This window comes from Euprymna scolopes, chromosome 18, assembly GCF_053919585.1.
Source record: "Euprymna scolopes isolate OS-2025 chromosome 18, ASM5391958v1, whole genome shotgun sequence".
NCBI classification, from domain to species: Eukaryota; Metazoa; Mollusca; class Cephalopoda; order Sepiida; family Sepiolidae; genus Euprymna; species Euprymna scolopes.
In genome coordinates, this window is record NC_136499.1 from 104491910 (window position 1) to 104513144 (window position 21235).

General features: G+C 33.7%; 1 protein-coding gene across 1 annotated transcript in view; it reads right to left on the reverse strand.

Annotated features, from left to right (window-relative positions):
* Nucleotides 1–21235, reverse strand: part of LOC145297730 (uncharacterized) — a 202430-nt gene that overhangs the window by 25438 nt on the left and 155757 nt on the right. Inside the window, exons 14-18 of the mRNA XM_080143947.1 lie at nt 16432–16786; nt 6802–6853; nt 3935–4065; nt 2285–2422; nt 1598–1689 (exon numbers count right to left, since the gene is read on the reverse strand). Of these exons, the coding sequence (XP_080000073.1) occupies nt 1598–1689; nt 2285–2422; nt 3935–4065; nt 6802–6853; nt 16432–16786 (768 nt within the window). The remainder of the gene's footprint in view (nt 1–1597; nt 1690–2284; nt 2423–3934; nt 4066–6801; nt 6854–16431; nt 16787–21235) is intronic.

The window sequence follows — 21235 nt, forward strand, 5'->3', positions numbered from 1 at the left end:
CAAAACTAATTTAAATATATATAAAATAATTGTGATTTTTCCTTTGCCACTAGTTCCAAAACAAATATTTCACACTTTCAGCAGTTACTAGCAGGTTTTATAAAACTATGCATACATTACATCCTCATTTAAAAATTATTACATTTATTCCTAACAAGATGACTTTCTCAAATACATATTCCCACAAAGACAATATCAAACACTTCCAAGCTCTATCCATTAAGTCCTCCCACTTGTCTCATGTCACTACCAGAATTTTATTTAAAAAAAAACATTATTTCTACAGCACCACTTTTTCAATAAACTTAGATACTATAATTGTTGGATTTAATTAAACTATTACCAATTTGCAACAGCAAAGACATCAGACTTTATTTTCACGTTCTTTGCCAACTTCGCGGTATGGGTTCAAGCCTTCCTGCCTACTACAACTTTTTTTTTTTTTTTGCTCAACACACACCTCCAAACACCCAGGCATCCAGGCTAATATAAATACAAAATCTGCATTAATCAAAATACCATATTTAAAAACTGAGATTGGATTTCATTAAACTATTACCATACAAACATTTACTGCATTAAACAGGCAATTGAGATTAATTACATGGATTTCATTCAGCCTACTAGAAAACCATTTGTCTGTAGAAATTTCTAAATATACTAAAACATTACACTAAAACGTTTGCATACATTTATTATTACAGCTCCGATCTACTGTCATGGTAGCAGGGAGAGATGAAAAATAGATGAAGAAGAGAAGGAAGGGCGTAAATCTGTTGGGCATTCCTGTGTCAGAAAGGCAGATCCTCACATATTAGAACCAGTAAACATAGCAAGAAGTTAGAACAACAATGTGTATTTGAGAATTATGGATTGAATTCTAATGGGAGGGAGGTGAAGTCATCCCCCAACTAATACTCCATATAAATGAGCTTCAAAGACAGCTTTGATCCCGGCTAATAACATGCCGTTAAGAGACTGACCCTCGAACCTAGTGTTGAAATCACTAAACTCGAAAACCATCAAGACTTTAACAAAGAGTGTCACGAATATTAAGAGTCTAAGTTAAGACTTGTGAAGAATCGGAGTGTATAATATTTTGACGAATAATTATTGTTATTTTATGAAAAAAGACCAGTTGTCTAAGTATTATTCTTTCTTCTTTTGGCTTGAAATGACCTTTGCTCCCCAGTGATACAGACTTTGGTGACTAGTGTCAGATGATTTGCTTTTTCAATCTTTTCACAATGTAGGAGAAGTAGTGATTCATTAGACAGAGTGACTGCTAGATACTGAATGACCAACCAGCACCAGGAACGGATGAATTGGTAACGTCACTTACTGGACATTGTTGTAGGGGAGAAGGGGTGCATATTTGCTAAAAACGTAAATACCAGTATCTTCAGATTACGTTATTGAAATTGCTAATGCAGGGGGAAAGGAAGTGACTTTATTTTATGAATATCGTAGATTTAACAGAAGTTTTTTTTTTTTTCTGTTGCATTAATTTGCAATATATTTTGTACAATAATTATTTTAAGGACTAAAAATGAAAATACCCAAAGATATATAACAAATAAAAACAAATAATATTTACCAAAGTGACCATTTTCCCAAACTTGTGGAATCCCAGTTCTCTTTTGTTAGAGCCTCTTTCAAGCAATTTCGAAATGTCGTAAAAATATTCACCTTGAAAAGAAAAAAAAAAATGAACATCAACAAACGGTACTGGTGTAGTTCAAAACTTGTACTGAAACTAATGTTTTGCCGACATCTTTTGCCAGCAGATGTAAACCACCGGAAGATTCCAAAATGCTTAGCCAATCAAATTGTCAATCATGAATTGAATATAGTGTAAAAAACTCAACAAATTAAGAAAAGTGATTTAAAAAAAAAAAATCAGTTAAAAATAATGCATAAAACTTTTCACTCTAAACCTACAAAAAAAAACAAAAAAACACCCTAACCTAGTTGGTAAGGTTCAAAATAAAAAAGAATTTATCAAGCAGAAATAAAAATAAAATGATTCCATATTTTCTTTGAAAAATTTATTTTCATTAAAACTAATATACATTTCTTACAAAGACTTGATAAACTGCCTTAGTATTCAGTTAAGTGATAAATGAGAACAAGCACAAAAAATGCAATAAGATTAACTTTTTCCTGGTAATGTGAGAACATTATGATCTAACCCAAAGTCGTGAACTGTTACTTTATAAAGATCAACTTATTGGGAAAGAACGCATCAAAAATCGCAAGCCAAAACATTGTCACTTTCACTTACCATTTCTTTCCGTTTTTTAAAAAGGCAGAGAAGTCGGAGAAGATGTTTTTCCTTGTCAGAGAAATATGGTGTCACAATGTTGGATTTACACTGGGTGATGTACCATGGTAACATGTTCTCTGTCGTTGAGGACAACAGCTTGAAAATATAAGAATTTTGGAAAATTAACAAGACGGTTAAAAAGTAGGTATAAAAGTACTAGACCAAGATTCAATAAATTGGACAGCAGATGACAATATCACCAGGCAATTTTAAGAGTACTCAATATATTTTAATTGTTCAAATGAATGAACACAAGTTGTTTTTTTTTGTTTTTCATCAATATTACCAACACAGGGCTTTATGTTGTGAGTGATTTTTTTTTCCCCCAAGTGGTGTCTAGAAATGATAAAATGCTTATTTTTTGGCGATTGTGTTTTTGTCACCAATTATCTTCCAAAGCTCATTACTGAATGAAAAATGTAATTTCAATCTTTAATTTTTTTTTTTAATATAATGAGTAAAGTCAAATTATTTAAACGATATACTTACGTTACATCATCCAAGATCTAAGTAAGTTGCAATTGTTACATTGACCGAAACATGAAAATGGCACTCAAGATGAGAACAGTAGTCCAAAAAGTCCAAATAATACAAATAATCATTCCTCATCTTTAAAATCAGAAACATTTTATATATATATATATATATATATATATATATATATATATATATATGATTAGTTACAAGATAGACGAATATTGGCTGAAGAGAGCTTGATAAGGATACCTTAAACGGGCCTTATTATCGGGCTTGAAACCGACGGTACCAATGATCTGTCTCAACTAACAACTTTCTGTACACAAAATATATATATATATATATATGACACCCTGCACTAAAGATTCCTGAAAGGATGAAACACTAGTGTCTGTAGGTATTTAATTATTATAGTAAAAAATAATTATATATATATATATATATATATATATATATATATATATATATATATATATATATGTATGTATTTTCAATAAAATGTTATTTTAATGATGCAACATTTGGATCTAAAAACGCATCATCAGCAATTCCTGGGACTAACTCCATAACAAGTAGTACCCACCCACCCCAAAAGAAAGAAAGGTATTTTTTTTACGATGTGAATCAGCATCATTTAACCCCTAAAATAAAAATAAATAACATTTGTCTAATATGTTTAAATGGCATTTAAAAATAATTTAAAAGAAATTTAGAAAAAAATAAAAAATAAAATTTAACATTTTAGAGTGGGAGCTCACTTTCCTATATAAATTTTTAATAATGAATCCTCATCAAAAAAATTCAGAAACATTTTATTTTATTTGAATAAAAGTTTTATTATTTTTATGTAGCAACATTTTTTTTATTTAAATAAAAGTTTATTTTTTTTGATGCAACATTTTTTATTTCAATAAAAGTTTATTTTTATAATGCAACATTTTTTTTATTTCAATAAAAGCTTTTTTTGATGCAACATTTTTTATTTCAATAAAAGTTTATTATTTATTATAATACAACATTTGAATAAAAAAAAATGCTAATGTATATTTTTTGTGTTCACTTTGTTATTGTTCTTGCTAAAATACAGCATTTAAAAAACATTTCTAATAAAAATGAAAAAATGTTGTTTACCTTCACTGCTTGTTTTGCAGCAACTTCGACAATTAACCCGGCTTCTCGATTTGTCTGTAACAGTTTCTGTAACACTTGACTCCCAGATGTGCTCACATATTTCCAATAGTTCTGAAATTCCCGGCCCGCCACTAAAAACATAAAATTGTATTTAATGAATAAAAGAATGTAAAAACAAAATACATAAATATAATAATTATATATAGATACTAGCAAAAGTACCCGTCGTTGACTGGGTTCAAAAACAGCCTACAGAAAATGGACTCTGATTTATGAAAGTACTAGCGAGGGGTACCCGGCGTTGCCCGGGTGTTTTTCGGGGTATGTGAAAAAAACCCGAAAATGTGAAAAAAAACCGAAGCCTTCACGACGCGCAGTTGGAAACTAGTAAAGTGTTAAAAAAAAAACAGGTGCGCGTTTTTGATTGACGTGACGGCGATAGGTATTCAGCAGTTAGCATTTTCAGCAGGACAGTTTTGAATGAGGTGAATAAATCGGTTTGTTTGTTTTTAAAAACCTGCTCCCTGTTTATTAGGAGGAGCGAAATGAAAGCTACAGTCTGATATGATGAAGTTGGCATTGAACAAAAGTTACTTAGCTCTCTTGAGACAACTGGCTTTCGGCCTGTGATTAGAGTCGAGTTTCGCTTTTTTTTATACCGAAAACCGAATGTAACGCGTGCCGATGCGGGAAATGTCGAAAAACTAACGTTTGAAAGTCAATAAAATTAAATAGACAGGCGAGCTCCGTGGGTAACTCTGAGATATTACAATTTATAGATGATATAAAAAGTTTTAAGAAGTTGTGAACCGAGCAAGCGCTTCTCTGAAAGAAGCCTTTTGTGGACATCGAGGAAAAGCGCACATACATACATACATACATACATACATACATACATACATTTTCGCTTTTATATATATATAGATGATAGGTAATGAAAAGGAGGGGTTGTAAAGAGATAGCTTCGAATTTGGGGGTATCAAAACCAAAGCAAAATATGACGAAAGTAAAAATAAAATAGATAAACCCCATAATTTATTATACCATACCTGTTCTCACTGAAACACTTATCACAATATTCTGTGGATCTATATTAAAAAACCTTGTTAAACTTTGTGGCATATTTCCATTCTATGGAGGTCAGGTGCGAACGAACACCATAATTTTATTATACCATATTTCTTCAAACTGAAACATAATTATCAAAGTATACTTACGCAGATAGATATGAAAAGTCTTTATTAAAGTTTGTGCCTATTTCCATTCTATAGAGGCCAGGCGCGAACGCAGACCCCACAATTTTATTATACCATCCCTATTTAAGTTAAAACATACTTACCAAAGTATTCTTATGTGCATCTATATCAAAAACACTTGTAAACGTTTTTTTATTAAATTTAAAATTTTTATTTCCATACTCTTGTGGACCAGGCACGAACGCAGACTCCACAATTTTAATGAACCACCGTGCTGCCAGATCAAACATACCCATTCCTGTGTCTTGATACATCTTCTATCATTATATGTAATCAGTTTTTTTTTAAATAGTCAACCATATAGGAGCCTATTCGTGACCAGACACACACACACAGAAATTCAGCTTTATATTAGAGATATAAAACCATTTTTATGTTATTTAATGCTGAATACAGTAATTTTTTTTTATAGAGGAAAATTGTTGTTTTTGACTTTGCAGAACATGATTGAGTTTTGTAAAAGGAAAAGAAAAAAAGCATTGATTAACATCAATGTTTGGTTCATTTTAGGCCAGCAAAATAGTTGGCATAAACCCAAATAAAGAAAACAGTCAAAAAGAAAAGAAAATATATATATAATAAATGACAAAAAAACTATATTCCAAAATTCATAATATTGACTATCTTATAATTTATTCCTTTAATTCAGTTGACATTTATAATTCTTGACAGTATCTGTTTCATAGAGCAGAATCAATCACTTAATTATCATATCAATGTTTATATCAATAATTAAGTGATTGATTTTGCACTACGAAACAGATAATGTCAACTGAATTAAAAGAATTAATTATAAGATGGTAAACATCATGAATTTTATGAATATAGTTTTTTGTCATTTATTCACTATATTGCTCTGTAATTACATTGAGCTTCTAAAATAAGGATTGGTATATATTATAACAAAATATATTTCTACAGAAATATATATATATATATATATATATATATATATATATATAGAGAGAGAGAGAGAGAGAGAGAGAGAGGGGAGGGAGAATAAATAACAAAAAGTTATATTCCAAAATTCATGATGTTGACCATCTTATAATTTATTCCTTTAATTCAGTTGACTTATACAATTATTGTTAGTATCTGTTTTGTAGCACAAAATCAATCACTTAATTATTATCAATCAGTGAATCTATTATGCCTTTAACTCATCAGAAGAAATAGCAACAATCTATACATATATATATATGGTGAAACTGGTAATTAGTAAAAAACTGAACAGAGTGCTCAATACTATTGCGGAGCAAATATGCGTTTTATTTTTTTTATTACCGTTTTATCTGTTTGGTTACATATGCTTCGGATGTTGGACCATGTTTACGATCCAACAGCCTCGTCAGACCTTACAGAAATGGTTGTTCTTTCTTACACTAACAACCATTTCTGTAAGGTCTGACGAGGCTGTTGGATCGTAAACATGGTCCAACATCCGAAACATATGTAACCAAACAGATAAAACGGTAATAAAAAAATAAAACATATATATATATGTATATCAAAACTCATACATAAATTAAAAGTTTAATGCAATTCAATTTCAGAGGTTAATTAATTAAAAAAGATTCTAGTTGTTATTTAAAACTTGTTCATTCTTCTTACCTTTCATTAGTGACGCCCGAGCACGACTCAGAATAGCATCGTTTTTCAGGCACTAGAAAAAAAGAAAGTGAAATAAAGACATTAAAATAAGATAATAAATAATAAAAAATAGTGGAAAGAAATTAAACATAAGATATATCCTAAGTTCGGAGAAATTATATAGAAGTAAGGTATGTCCTAAGTTATAAGAAATTAGATAGGAATAAGATATGCCCTAAGTTGGGAAAAATTAGATAGGAATAATATACGATAACTATAGTACCTGGTCTCGTCTAAGGGAGATAACTTGCATTTTTTAAATTTAAACTGAGTTATTCCCCTTGCTAATTTGGGCAAGTTGGGAGAAATTAGAAATAAAACTGTTACAACATCTGGGAGAAGGTGGGATGGATGCTTAGAGTAAAAAATCAACTTCACAAACTTCTCTAACAACTCTTTTCTCACAGAAGAAACATTGCTAGTTTTATGATTGTAAAAAAGTATAAAATCTTTAATATTTTTCAATGTCTTTTAAAATGATACTTTATAAGGAGAGTAGATAATGCACTGTGAATGTGTTATCGGCAACTCCAGTAACTCTCGCTTCTCCTTATTTGTCCCTCAGTCCTCATTTCCAATGAGTGATTCTTCTGACAAAGGGTGAAGAAAAAGCTGATTTTCAAGTCGGCAGTACTTCATGAACAGTAGCCTGGGATGTCGAAAATTTTCTGTTTCTATGTCTATCCTCATGACCATGTCACTAGTAAGCGTGCCGGAGGTAAACGTTTCATCTGGGCTGACGTTACCCACCTGATAGTCAGGGACCCGAACCTTGGATTAACCACTAAAGAGGCTGTCCTATGAGCAGGTGCAAAGTAGTGGGGCTACTGTATTGCCATTTGGTAAATGGATTCTGGACCATGCAGTAGTTTCTGGTGGGGCCTTTCTATGCCATACTAGTGGGTGATTGTTACGGCTTTACCTTATCATGGGCTACAAAAAAAAAAATTTGTCTTTTTCTCTCTTACTTTCCCTCTCTGTCCTGCTCTAACCAAGTCTGTCGACCTGTTCCACAAATCCCAAAACCTCAAGATGAAATATCTCCAGAAAAAAAAAAACACAAATAAACCTAGAACCCCATCCTCCAACAGAGACCCCTACTACCATGTCTCCTTCTCCAACATCAGGGGTCTACGTTCCAAGCTTCCAGAGGTTGAAACCCAATTACAGGAGACGAAACCAGACATATTCTTCCTAAGCAAAACTGGCACAGGGCCGACCACTTCCCTAGATGAGTTCATAATTAAAGGATACTCTAACTTAACATCTGAATCTGACCCTAAGATCACCATGGGCATGGAATATGTGCCTACATTAAAGATGGCTTTCCATGTGGTAGGGATATCTCCAGAGAAGACTCTAATTTACCTTATACGTGCTTCTGGGTTGCACTTGCTTACACCACCGCATTCATATTTGCCCTTTATCACCCCCACAACAGCAGGGTTACTATCTTTAAGAGTATATCTGAGAAAATTGACCACATCCTGTTTGCTCATCCTTCGGTTAACATTCACATTTGCGGTGACTTCAATGTCCATAATGTGGAATGGCTGACCCACTCAAATAAGACAGATTATGAGGGGAGGTTCTGTCATGATTTTGCCATTGCCTATAACCTCACTCAGATTGTTCACAAACCCACCCGTGTGCCGGATACTACCCGTCAGTATGCAAGCCTTTTAGACCTTTTTCTCACTACTTCCCCTGAACTATGTTCATGTTCCGTTCTATCTCCTCTGGGATCCTCCGATCACTCAGTTGTATCAGTTAAGATAAAAATGAAATGTAATAAGTCTTCAGACGTACCCCTCCACTGTACTGTATATCAATATGGCTGACTGGGATACCTTCCGTGCATTTATATCTGATCTACCTCTGCATTCCATGTTTAAAAAGGAAGTGTCCTCTATAGTATCAAACCTTAATTGTAGGCATAGACCGATTCATACCATCCAAAATATTCCAACAAAAACCTAACAGCCAGCCATGGTTCTTCCCAGAAGTGCTGCTACCATCATGCACAGAAATCACTTTTTCCATAGCTACCAACATAATAGATGCACTGAGACTAAAGCAACGACTGTAAAAGAGTAATAAAAAATGCAAGAGAGCTATATGCTCATCCAAAGTAGCTGAGCAGCGGCTTGGTTTTCACCAGTTTTGGCAAATAACGAACAGGATCCTGAACAGAAGCGTGCATTCTATCCTAGCCATCATTAATGGACCTGACGTCATCTCGTCAGCAACAGACAAGGCCAAACTATTTGCAAAGAACTTTGCAGCTAATTCTACCCTATGCGATGAAGACCATTAACTCCCCGTATTTCCTCCTATAACAGACAACATACAAATATCTGTGCATGAGGTCGCCAAGCTAATCAAGAACCTTGATTCCAGTAAAGCAACTGGCCCTGATGGCATACCAATTATAGTGTTGAAACAACTTCAACCAGAACTTGCCCCCATACTTACAAAACTGTTTAGGCATTGCCTTAAGGAGAAGTGCTTCCCAACACCCTGGAAAACCTCATCAGTATGCCCTGTATTTAAGAACTCAGGTGATAAGTCATCTCTGTCTCAGTACAGACCAATAAGTCTCCTGTGTGTCATGAGTAAGCTGCTGGAATCCATATTAAATAGAGAAGTAGTCAACCACCTCAGCAAAAATAACTTTCTTAGTGACATGCAATATGGTTTCCCTTCTGCTAGATCTACCGCAGATGTGCTAACGGTTATATCTCATAGGATTAGTGAATCTCTTGACAAAGGCTTCCTTTCTAGGGCAATTGCTCTTGACATATCAAAGGCCTTTGATAAGGTATTGCATAAAGGCCTACTTCACAAGATTTCCAGCTACGGTATAACTGGAAATGTTTTCTCTATTATTAAATCATTTGTCTCTGATAGGCTCATAAGAGTAGTGGTTGATGGGCAGAAATCGGAGGCGCAGAGTATTAATGCTGGAGTCCCTCAGGGGTCCATCCTGGACCCAACTCTCTTCCTGATCTACATCAATGATCTCCCAAAAAACATACTTAAATCATTCATTGACGTCTATGCTGATGACACGACCATCTATGGCAACACATCAAAGGCCGTAAATGACAAAGTTCTCTCTAAATCTCTCTCCTCTGATCTTGAGCGCATGGTACAATGGGGGAAGAGTGACTGGTAACTTTTAATGCATCTAAAACCAAGCTTCTATCTTTACATCATCAATGCTCTGATCCCCATCTGGCATCAATTGAAATGGATGGCTCTTGTCTTGGGGAGGCTCCATGTTTTGACAAGCTTTTGGCTTTGACTTTAACTCCTGATCTGAAATGAAACACGTACATCAAGTCTGTTGCCAAGGTTGCTTGAAAAATGATGGGATTCTTCTACCGCTCCAGAAGATATCTCACTACGGATGCAATTCTCTATCTATATAAAAGCCAAGTACGTCCAAGGATGGAGTACTTCTGCCACATCTGGGCAAGAGCTGCTAAAAACAGCATATCCTGCCTTGACAGAGTACAAAATAGACTTTGTGGCTTAGTGGGGGATGTCCTTTTCTCTTCCCTACAACCTCTCTCCCACAGAAGAGACGTTGCGAGCCTGTCTTTGTTTTATCGTTACTTCCATGGCAAGTGCTCGTCTGAGCTCCAATCTCTGGTTCCTCCTTGCCAATCTTTCACAATAAACACCAGTCTAGCTAAAACCACTGTCAATAATTTTCTTCACTCTTTATCTGTCCTAAATCAAAATGTAGATTCCATAAACAAAGCTTCTTTCTTAGAAGTGCATGCTTGTGGAACTCTCTTCCGTTTGGATGTTTCTCACCTGACTACAACTTGGATGTCTTCAAGTCCAGCATAAACAAGTTTATGATGAACCGCCCCCTTAAGTAAGACACTTTATCAAATACTAACGATTACTACGATACTATCCCATTGATTACTGTACACGCATAAATCCTTATCCCCGAGTGGCTTCCGGGCCTTGATAAGTGGTGACCACCATGTAAAAAAAAAAAAAAAAAAAAAAGTGCTCGACTGAGCTTCAATCTCTGGTTCTCTTCTGTAAAACGTTCACATCCAAAAATTGCAACACCACAAACAAAATTTTTTTTTTGTGTGCCTTACATCAAACAGACTTTCCATGAACAGAGTTTCTTTCCAAGCAGTTTGCAGTTATAGAACATTTCCTGCTGACTAACACAAGTGTAATAGCAACAAATATTTGTTGAGTCATTCTCTTAAATCAAATTCTGTTCTTTGCACCTATTGTCTGCAATCTCCATAGCTCTTATCCTTGAGTGGCCTTTGTGCCTTGGTAAGTGGCGATTCATGAGTACAAAATTTAAAAGAAACTCCATCAGTTGTTCAAAATCTCAGAACTCTGATTCCTGTATACACTTTGCAGACATCAATTATTAAACCGAAATCTTCTTTTCATCTCTTTGTCATATTTCCTCTTCGTTTTTATTATTTCCTCTTTTACCACCTTCCCTAGGAAGTTCCCTAAATTTAATAAATTATGTAGTCTCGCTCAGACAACTACTAATATGAAAATATTTATAATTTATTATCTTTAAAAAAAAAAATTAAAATCAGCAAGGGGAATAACTCAATTCAACTTGAAAAATATAAGAGTTATCTCCCTTAGACAAGACCGGGTATGTATAGCTAAATGCCATGGCATTAATGATTAAAATAAAACAAACAAAATAAAGCTGAAAGAAACAATAAAATGGCGTAGAAAGATTGAGAAGCAAAGAGTAGTATCTGTTCTGATACGACACTTAGTTCAATGAATGAGAAATCCTTGTAGACTTGAGGCACTTTCGGTTATCAGTGGTGTGGAAGAAAACATGAACTGGAACAAATATACATTGAGGACATTGCCAAGGTTGCTGCCAAGAAGGTGGGCTCTCTCTACCATATCAGAAAAATACTCATACTTGACATAATTCTATATCTTAAAGCATCATTCCCTGAATTCCTTCCCTGTTTCCTGCTTCCCTAACTGTACTAAAATGCAGAAGTTTAAATGTAATGTGCTGAGCAGACATGTTGCTGCTTTACCTAGACATGATCCTTAATTCACAGTAAGTCTTAGTGGTAATGTGTTTTTTGGGGGATGGGTGTGTATATATATATATATATATATATATATATCCAATTATATAAATGCAACTTTGTGTTTGTGTGTATGTATGTGTGAGTTTGTTCCTTATAACTCCGAAACGACTGACTAGATTTTCTTTAAAATTTACAGAACTTTAGTGTATAAGTCTGGGGGTGATCTTAGTTAACTTTTATTTCAGAATACCCCCGATTACCAATAATCGAAACCATTATTTTAATTTATCTTTCATTGGTAAAGCTATTTTTTCGATGTTGTCGCTTAGCAACAAGGATAGACCAACAGGCCGTGAAAATTCTACTGTGAGTAAGTTGATAGCTTGTTTTTTTTTTGGAGGGGGGTCATGATGCGGTCTGTAGGTTCAAACTCTGCACATAAATTTCTTAATTTGTTTTTTTTTTTTTCATAAACTGCAAAGAGTTTCATAAGACTTGAAAATTGACATGCTTTTTTTAGTTGTTTTTTTTTTTTTTTTTTGGCATGATGTGGTCTGTAGGTTCCAACCCCACACGTAAATTTCTTAATTTTTTTTTTTGTTTACTTGAAAGAAGTTTATATAAAATAATTTTATAAAAGAAACAGTAGGTTCTCTAGAGTGCAATGTAGAATAACATATTTTGGACAAAGTTACTGCATGGAGGCATGTGAAGCTTCCTCCCAAGCAATTTCATGGTTCTTGAAGACAATAAAAATATAGGAGTGTGAAATATTCATTGACCATCATTCAATGCTAGGCAACATCGGGTTTCCCTGCTAGTATATATATATATATATATATATATATATATATATATATATATATATATATATTCAAAATTTACCTGTTTAAAAAATCAGACAAGTATTGTTTTCTTTATTTGTTAATATTTATTTATTAAAATTTAATTCAAATTTTCGAACTACAAAAGGGTCTTCTTTAGGAAAGTCCAGATATATTTTTTTTCTTTCTTGTACGTGCCATGCTGATAAACATGCCTGATACGTCTTCAAATGTTGATGAAGATTGATAAATAAATGTTTGTTAAAAAAAAAAATCTAGCACTTGTCTGTTGAATTTTGAATTCCAATATCAACAGTGCTTTTTAAACAATGAATTTTTGTAAAACATATATATTACAAAATCCATACAATGCCTCTGTTCAGTCTTGAAAGACAAAGGATACCCCCTGCAGGGACAGCTGCACGTGTAATTGTGAGACAAGGGTTGTGCAATCCACAACTACACCTCTCCTGAATCGGCACTGTTTGAGACCAGTGTCAAGAAGTCCAGGACGACTGGAAACAATGTTGAGATAAACAGAGAGCACATACAGCACCTGGAAGTTCCAAATGGTCACCCATTTAGTATTGACCAGATTCAACGTTGCTTAACTTTGGTGAGCTAGCAGGAACCAGTGTGTCAATGTGATTATGCCATATATCCATATAAAAATCCATATATATATATATATATATATATATATATATATATATATATATATATATATACTAGCAGAAGTATCCGTCATTGACTGGGTTCAAAAACAGCCTACAGAAAATGGACTGTGATTGATGAAAGTATGATAGGTTATGAAAACGAGGCGGTTGTAAAGAGATAGGTTTTGATACTCAAAAATTTTACCCTAAGCAAAATATGATGAAAGTAAAGATAATTTTTGCGAAAATATATTGTTTTACATCAACTTTGTTTCCATTCATAGTCAAGAGTGACCAACAAAATGATGTTTCCTTACAAAGAGAAAATGTTATATATATAATGATATAAATATACAAGAAATAAATGTTACCATAGTCAATAAAAGTTACTTTTATGGTAGAAAAGTTCATTGGTTTGTATTTTGAAGTAGTTTGTAAAAAAAAAATTATTTTTTTTTTAATTCACGAACCGGTTTTAAAAAAATCAAAATGGCAGCGACTTTGAAATGGAGAGCCCCATTTTCGATTTGAAGGAGGGGCACCTGAGCATTCTGTGTTAACAATTTAAGAGAGTTCCGTCAACGTAAAGAATATTTATAAACATATTTTAATGTTTTCCGTTATTCTGTGCTTAAACAGATAGATGAATAAAAAGGTTATGTAAATGTTTTTAAAAAGACACATAATCCCGTGAGCAGGATATTTTCCTTCTTTTGACACGATAACAAGTAACGTTCTTATTTTTTCTTGTTTATCTATTTATCTACTTTCAAAAGAGTGCCACGTGCAAGTGGAGAAGGAAAAAAACAGAGTTATGCAAAATTTGTGTCGAGAACTGTCTAAAGTTCCGCCTTTTTTGGGGGGCTTTCACTTTAATAAGAACGTGAATTTATTCGACACAATATGATTCAAATCAAAAAAATAAATAAAAGCTAACGTGAATTAAGATTAAAATTAAGGTGTTATTGTGGCCCCTCACCCCTTTTAAAAAACCTTGTTAAACTTTGTGACATATTTACATTCTATGGAGGTCAAGCACAAACGAACACCCCGTAATTTTATTATACCATATTTATTCAACCTGAATCATAATTATCAAAGTATACTTACGCAAATAGATACGAAAAGTCTTTGTTAAAGTTTGTGCCATATTTCCATGGAGAATAGGTGCGAATGCAGACCCCACAATTTTATTATACCATCCCTATTTAAGTTAAAACATACTTATCAAAGTATTCTTATGTACATCTATATCAAAAACACATGTAAACGTTTTTTTTTTTCATTTTTTATTTCCATACTTTGTGGACCAGGCGCGAACGCAGACCCCACAATTTTTATGAACCACCATTCTGCCAGCTCAAACATACCCATTCCTGATCCTCGATACATCTTCTATCATTATATGTAATCAGTTTTTTAAAATAGTCAATCATATCGGAGCCTATTCATGACCAGACACAGACTCACACGCGTTCAGCTTTATATTATATATATATATATATATATATATATATATATATATATATATATTACACACACATACATATATATATATATATCTATAATATAAAGCTGAATGTCTGTGTGTGCATGTCTGGTCACGAATAGGCTCCTATATGGTTGACTATTTAAAAAAACTGATTACATATAATGATAGAAGATGTATCGAGACACAGGAATGGGTATGTTTGATCTGTTAGAACGGTAGTTCATTAAAATTGTGGGGTCTGCATTCGCGCCTGGTCTACAAAGTATGGCAACAAAAAATTTAAAAATCAAAAAAAAAAACGTTTACAAGTGTTTTTGATATAGATGTACATAAGAATATTTTGATAAGTATGTTTCAACTTAAATAGGGATGGTTTAATAAAATTATGGGGCCTGCGTTTGCACCTGGCCTCCATAGAATGGAAATAGGCACAAACTTTAATAAAGACTTTTCATATCTATCTGCGTAAGTATACTTTGGTAATTCTGTTTCAGTTTGAAGAAATATGGTATAATAAAATTATGGGGTGTTCGTTCGCACCTGACCTCCCTAGAATGGAAATGTGTCACAAAGTTTAACAAGGTTTTTTTTAATATAGATCCACAGAATATTGTGATAAGTGTTTCAGTGAGAACAGGTATGGTATAATAAATTATGGGGTTTATCTATTTTATTTTTACTTTCATCATATTTTGCTTTGGTTTTGATACCCCCAAATTCGAAGCTATCTCTTTACAACCCTTCCTTTTCATAACCTATCATGCTTTCATAAATCAGAGTCCATTTTCTGTAGGTTGTTTTTGAACCCAGTCAACGACGGGTACTTTTGCTAGTATACGGGTACTTTTGCTAGTATATATATATATATATATATATATATATATATATATATATATATATATATATATATATATATACCCAGTGTCAACATCGGCAACCAAGATTCTTGATCACCATTTGACACTGATATTTATTATTCAAAAAAGAACAGTCACAAAGGAACTAAAGGAAAAAATCGTTGTTTTAAAGTGACGGATTCCTTGTGCACGCATGAGAGGAGAGAAAGTGAGATAACTAGCTGGTCTCGTTATACCTAGATATATTGTTCCTCTACTCTCCATTGGACATGGTGCTTTTTTATAAAGTGCTACCAGGAAAAAAGAAGAAGACACCCCTCTCCCAGAAAATCATGTGATTTCCCTGACTTCTTTTTTACTGGGGTCACCTCTGACCCCTAGGTGTCATAACGTCTTTTACTTTTGTAACAGCAATCCGTTAAATAAATTTAGATTTATTATTCAAAAAAGAACAGTCACAAAGAACAAATACCCTTCATTGGACACGGTGCTTTTGTATGAAGTGTTACCAGGAAAGATTACTAGCAATTTTTTTTTTATATATAATCCAGAGTGACCTTTTGTGGGAGGTTGGATTTTTTTCTCCTTACATTAAAAACTGACCTTGTGTCAAGCTCTGCCTTCGTGGAGAGGCAAGTAAATAGTAACCTGAATAGGCACATCTTGAATATGCAAAAAAGATAAACAAAAACTTACCTGCTTTTTGTCATCTCTATCAGCGGAATCCTCCGTCACATCCAATTTCCGTTTCCGGACCGATTTCACTCTCTTCTTGCCGTCATCAGAATTGTCAATGCTTGACATTTTCTCCGGTTTTAATGGATCCGAAATTTCCTTTGCTGGTCCACCTAATTCTTCTCCAACCGCGTTTGAATTTGCCTCCCAAGGACGATCTACCATTTTAGGTTTGGAAGACGACGAAGATAGTTGAGCGGCTGTCAAAATCTTTGGAAGCTCTTTCTGTTCTGTTTTGTTGGTTTCTGTTGTTGAATCCAACCTAGGATTCTTTGCATGGGGGGTGGCGGTTGGGGGAAGTATACGCCGTAATGATCTGAAATTTGAAGATAGGTACCATCAAGATATTCACAAAAAAAAGAAGAAAAACAGGAAAGAAAAAAAAAAAGGAAAGAGGAAAAAAGGGATGTTTGTATTGAAAAAACCCTAGAAAATATTGTGAAATCTAAATATTAAAACCAAAAGTGTGAACTGGTTCGTTTGGTTCCACAGTGCTGTTTCATTCCAATTTTGTCCGATAAGAAATGAGGTTTTCATCGACCTCAACATGAAGACATGTAGAAGCTGCAAAAAAGTGGGCTCCCTCTACTGTGCTAGAAAATTATTCACACCAGAGAGCATATCTGGGCTGGTGCATCTACCCTTTCTTTCTTGCTTTTAGACAAGATCCAAAAAGTCTCAAATCTAATAAGTCTGACCAAGCTGCAACCTCTGTCGCATCACTGCAGTGTTGCAACCTTGTGCTTGTTTCACAAGTGCTTTAATGGAATGTGCTCTGATGAATTCATAGCACTTGTACCTCCTCAATGTAAAAAATCCTGACTAACCCGACAAGCAGCAAAACCCCACCCCCTCACTGTTGAGGTCCCCAGATGACAGAAAGCCTTCTACTCTTATAGGTTCTTTCCTCAGATTGCTAGACTCTGGAATTTCCGCCTTGTTTCCTGCTTCCCTGACTGTACTAACCCACATAATTTTCGATATAATGTGAACAGACATGCCGTTGCTCCAATTATTTTAAAGCAATTTTATGGCGACAGCGTATCAAGGATTCCTTTTGTTTTGTCTATATCATGGTATATCAACCTCCTTTCTCTTATTTTACCTTTTTTAATTTTGTTTAACCCCCAAATAAGGAATACTGCCATTGAGACATAGGGGGTTACTGTGATGTAGGCCAGATTTATAGGATGCATCAAAAGTGAGGAGTTGAATCTGTGGTATTTTTTTCTTTTTTTTTTAATTATTTTTGTTTCCCCCTGACAAGACATATTGTCTACTGAGGCATAAAGAGCTACTTTTATAGGGGCCAGATTTGTAGAATAGAATTTGTTAAAACTGAATTTTACCTAGTACTTTAGGTAAGTATCTTATTACTTGGATGTAGTAAGAATTCATATAAAAAAAAAAATAGATTTAAAGCTTCAAAAATGCATACTAAGGGTTCATAGACATTTTCAAGGCTTTTCAAAGCCATCTCCAGACAAAATTCATGTTTTCACAACAAAATTTGTTATGTAAACAATGAAAAAAAAAAAAAAATTTACAACAGGAAAAATCATTTTCATATAAAACAATATGTCTGTTGACAATCATGGTTACATTCCCTGACCCACTTAAATTTGGCCAACCAAGTTATTTCCCCTTGTAGATTTGTCTACCCTGTGTTCGTTTTACTTTTAAGTTTTGAATTGTTATTGTACTATGGAAAACATAAGATAGTTTCATGAAAAAGGGATGTAACCCTTGTATTCTCAATAATACAATGTAATTTCAGAACAATGTATTTCGATTATATTTTCACTATTTAAAAATATATTTTAATGGTATTTTTATTAATGCTTAAAAAATAGTTTAATAGTATTTATTTACGTTTTATTTTTTAATATTTTGACGCAAATTTTTATTGGACATAAAGAATAAGAATTTCAAGGTCTTTTCAAGGTAATCTATTATATAAATCTCACCTGTCTGTTCAAATGTATGTATGTAGGTATGCATATATGTAGGTTTGTATGTCTAGCTAAAACTTTCGACAGTGGCAACGGATTTTCACAAATTTGGTATCATTTTGAAGTCCGACATCTTAGACAAAAAATTTGCCATAAACATTAATTCCTTCACCCATAACCGGTCAATTTTCTACAAGGAGGGGTCGATATTTTGCAAACCATTTTTGCAAGCCGTCGTTCAATTGGATTGACTTTGCCTACTTTTAATGTTCCAAACTTCTGGTCGCGTCATGGAGTAGCGGTAAGACGTCAGATTTTCTTTCACTTTCTTTTCCACCTTCGCATTACGGGTTCAAGCCTGCCTGCCTACTACCACTTTTTATTTTGTTTTGCTCAACGCACACATCCAAACACCCGGGCAACGCCAGGCAACCAGGCTATTAATAGGAATAAGGCTTTTTTTTAAGGTAAAGGTAAAAATTTAAGGACTTGTGCAAACCCTGATACTAGAATTGTATGGGCCAACATTAAGAATACAATTACAAATTACTTATGACTTCTATCCAGTTATAGCTGACAGAACAAGAACATGCTACCTCAATGGATTAAAAAAAGGGTTCTGTTCGAAATTCTGGAAAGATTCCCAAGTTTTACAAGATACAGCTGAATATGGTCAGAGGTTAAATCAGCCAAAATATTGTGAAGATAACTTTCAAGGTGAGAACAATAATCCAAATAACACAAATTATCAACCATGATCTCAAACAGAAACATAAAATCGAATTTTGCTACTCAATAGCCAATTTTCATTTCTACTAGTCGTTCCATGTTATTGACAATGCAATAACATACTCTGCTACAATTCATTTTAAAAAGTTACTTAGCACAGATGGTGGACACATTTTTAAATAACCGTGTTAAAATAAGGTCTGATACAAAAGATAACTTATATTTGTAATTGAAGAATATTAATAGGAGTTGTCTGCCTTACAACTAAATTTTAATTTCTTTTTCTGTATAAGTTAAAAAAATATGCAAACAAAAATTAAAAAGATATAATGCATTCTGTGTGTGTGTGTGTGTGTGTGTGTGTGTGTGTGTGTGTGTGTGTGTGTGTATATATATATATATATAATATAAAGCTGTACGTCTGCGTGTGTGTGTGTGTGTCTGGGCACGAATAGACTCCTATATGGTTGACTATTTTAAAAAACTGATTACATATAATGATAGAAGATGTATCGAGACACAGGAATGGGTATGTTTGATCTGGCAGAAAGGTGGTTCATTAAAATTTTGGGGTCTGCATTCGCGCCTGGTCTACAAAGTATGGAAATAAAAAATTTAAAAATTAAAAAAAAACATTTACAAGTGTTTTTGATATAGATGTACATAAGAATACTTTGATAAGTATGTTCTAACTTAAATGGGGATGGTATAATAAAATTGTGGGGTCTGCGTTCGCGCATGACCTCCATGGAATGGAAATAGGGACACACTTTAATAAAGACTTTTCATATCTATCTGCGTAAGTATACTTTGATAATTATGTTTCAGTTTGAAGAAATATGGTATAATAAAATTATGGGGTGTTCGTTCGCACCTGACCTCCATAGATTGGAAATATGTCACAAAGTTTAACAAGGTTTTTTAATATAGATCCACAGAATATTGGGATAAGTGTTTCAGTGTGAACAGGTATGGTATAATAAATTATGGGGTTTATCTATTTTATTTTTACTTTCATCATATTTTGCTTTGGTTTTGATACCCCCAAATTCGAAGCTATCTCTTTACAACCCTTCCTTTTCATAACCTATCATCTATATATATATAAAATTGAAAATGTGTGTATGTTTGTGTGCCTGCTAAAAACTTTCAACAGACACGACGAAAATTCACAAACTCGGTATTATATTGAAGCCCCATCCTTCGCTTGAAAAATAGGCCAAAAACGTTCATTTTTTCACCCCGAAATCGACAATTTTCGACAGGGGGGGGGGGGTCAACAAAAACGGTCTTCTCGTGACGACAAGCGGTTCTACACATGCGCCAGATGACATCATGACCTGATTTACTTTAAATAGTTGAAAAACTGAACAAATTTCATATACGTTGCGTTAGCTCAGTTGATTAGCACGTTGGTTCATTATCTAAACGTTTTGGGTTCGAATCGTGGTGTGAGATGTCTTTTTTTTTTTCGATTTTTTAAATTTAAATATTGAACCAGTGTTATTTAAGCCATTTTTCACGTAACGTTCGCTATTCTGTTTTTTTTTTTTACTTCGCTTATCCACCCCTGACCATACACCCAAAAACACTCGGATATCCACCGATTTTTTTCAATTTTAATATCGAAACAGGCTTATTTAAGCCATTTTACACGTGTCCGTTTTTCTGTTTTCATCGTTCGTTTGCCTTACGTTAGTTTTTTTTGTGTTTTTTTCCCGCTTAAGTTTTAACGTTGTTTTCTTTTTTTACTTCACTTATAACAAACAAACCTGGTCATTGACGTCGTCATCATCGTAACGCTCGACGACTTCCGGGCGTGCACCTGTCAATTTGGTTCTTACTTAAATAAATTCAAACATCTTTCACTAACTCATTCTTGCTGGCCGATTTTATTTTCAAACGTTGCCTCAAGTCTTCGGGTTCGACCCCCCCCCCCCGGTTCTTTTTTATTTAACACCACACACACCTACAAACACCCGGTACACCCGCTAGTCTATATATATATATATAAAAGCGAAAATGTGTGTATGTATGTTTGTTTGTATGTATGTATGTGTGTTTGTACGTCTCGCAAAAACTTT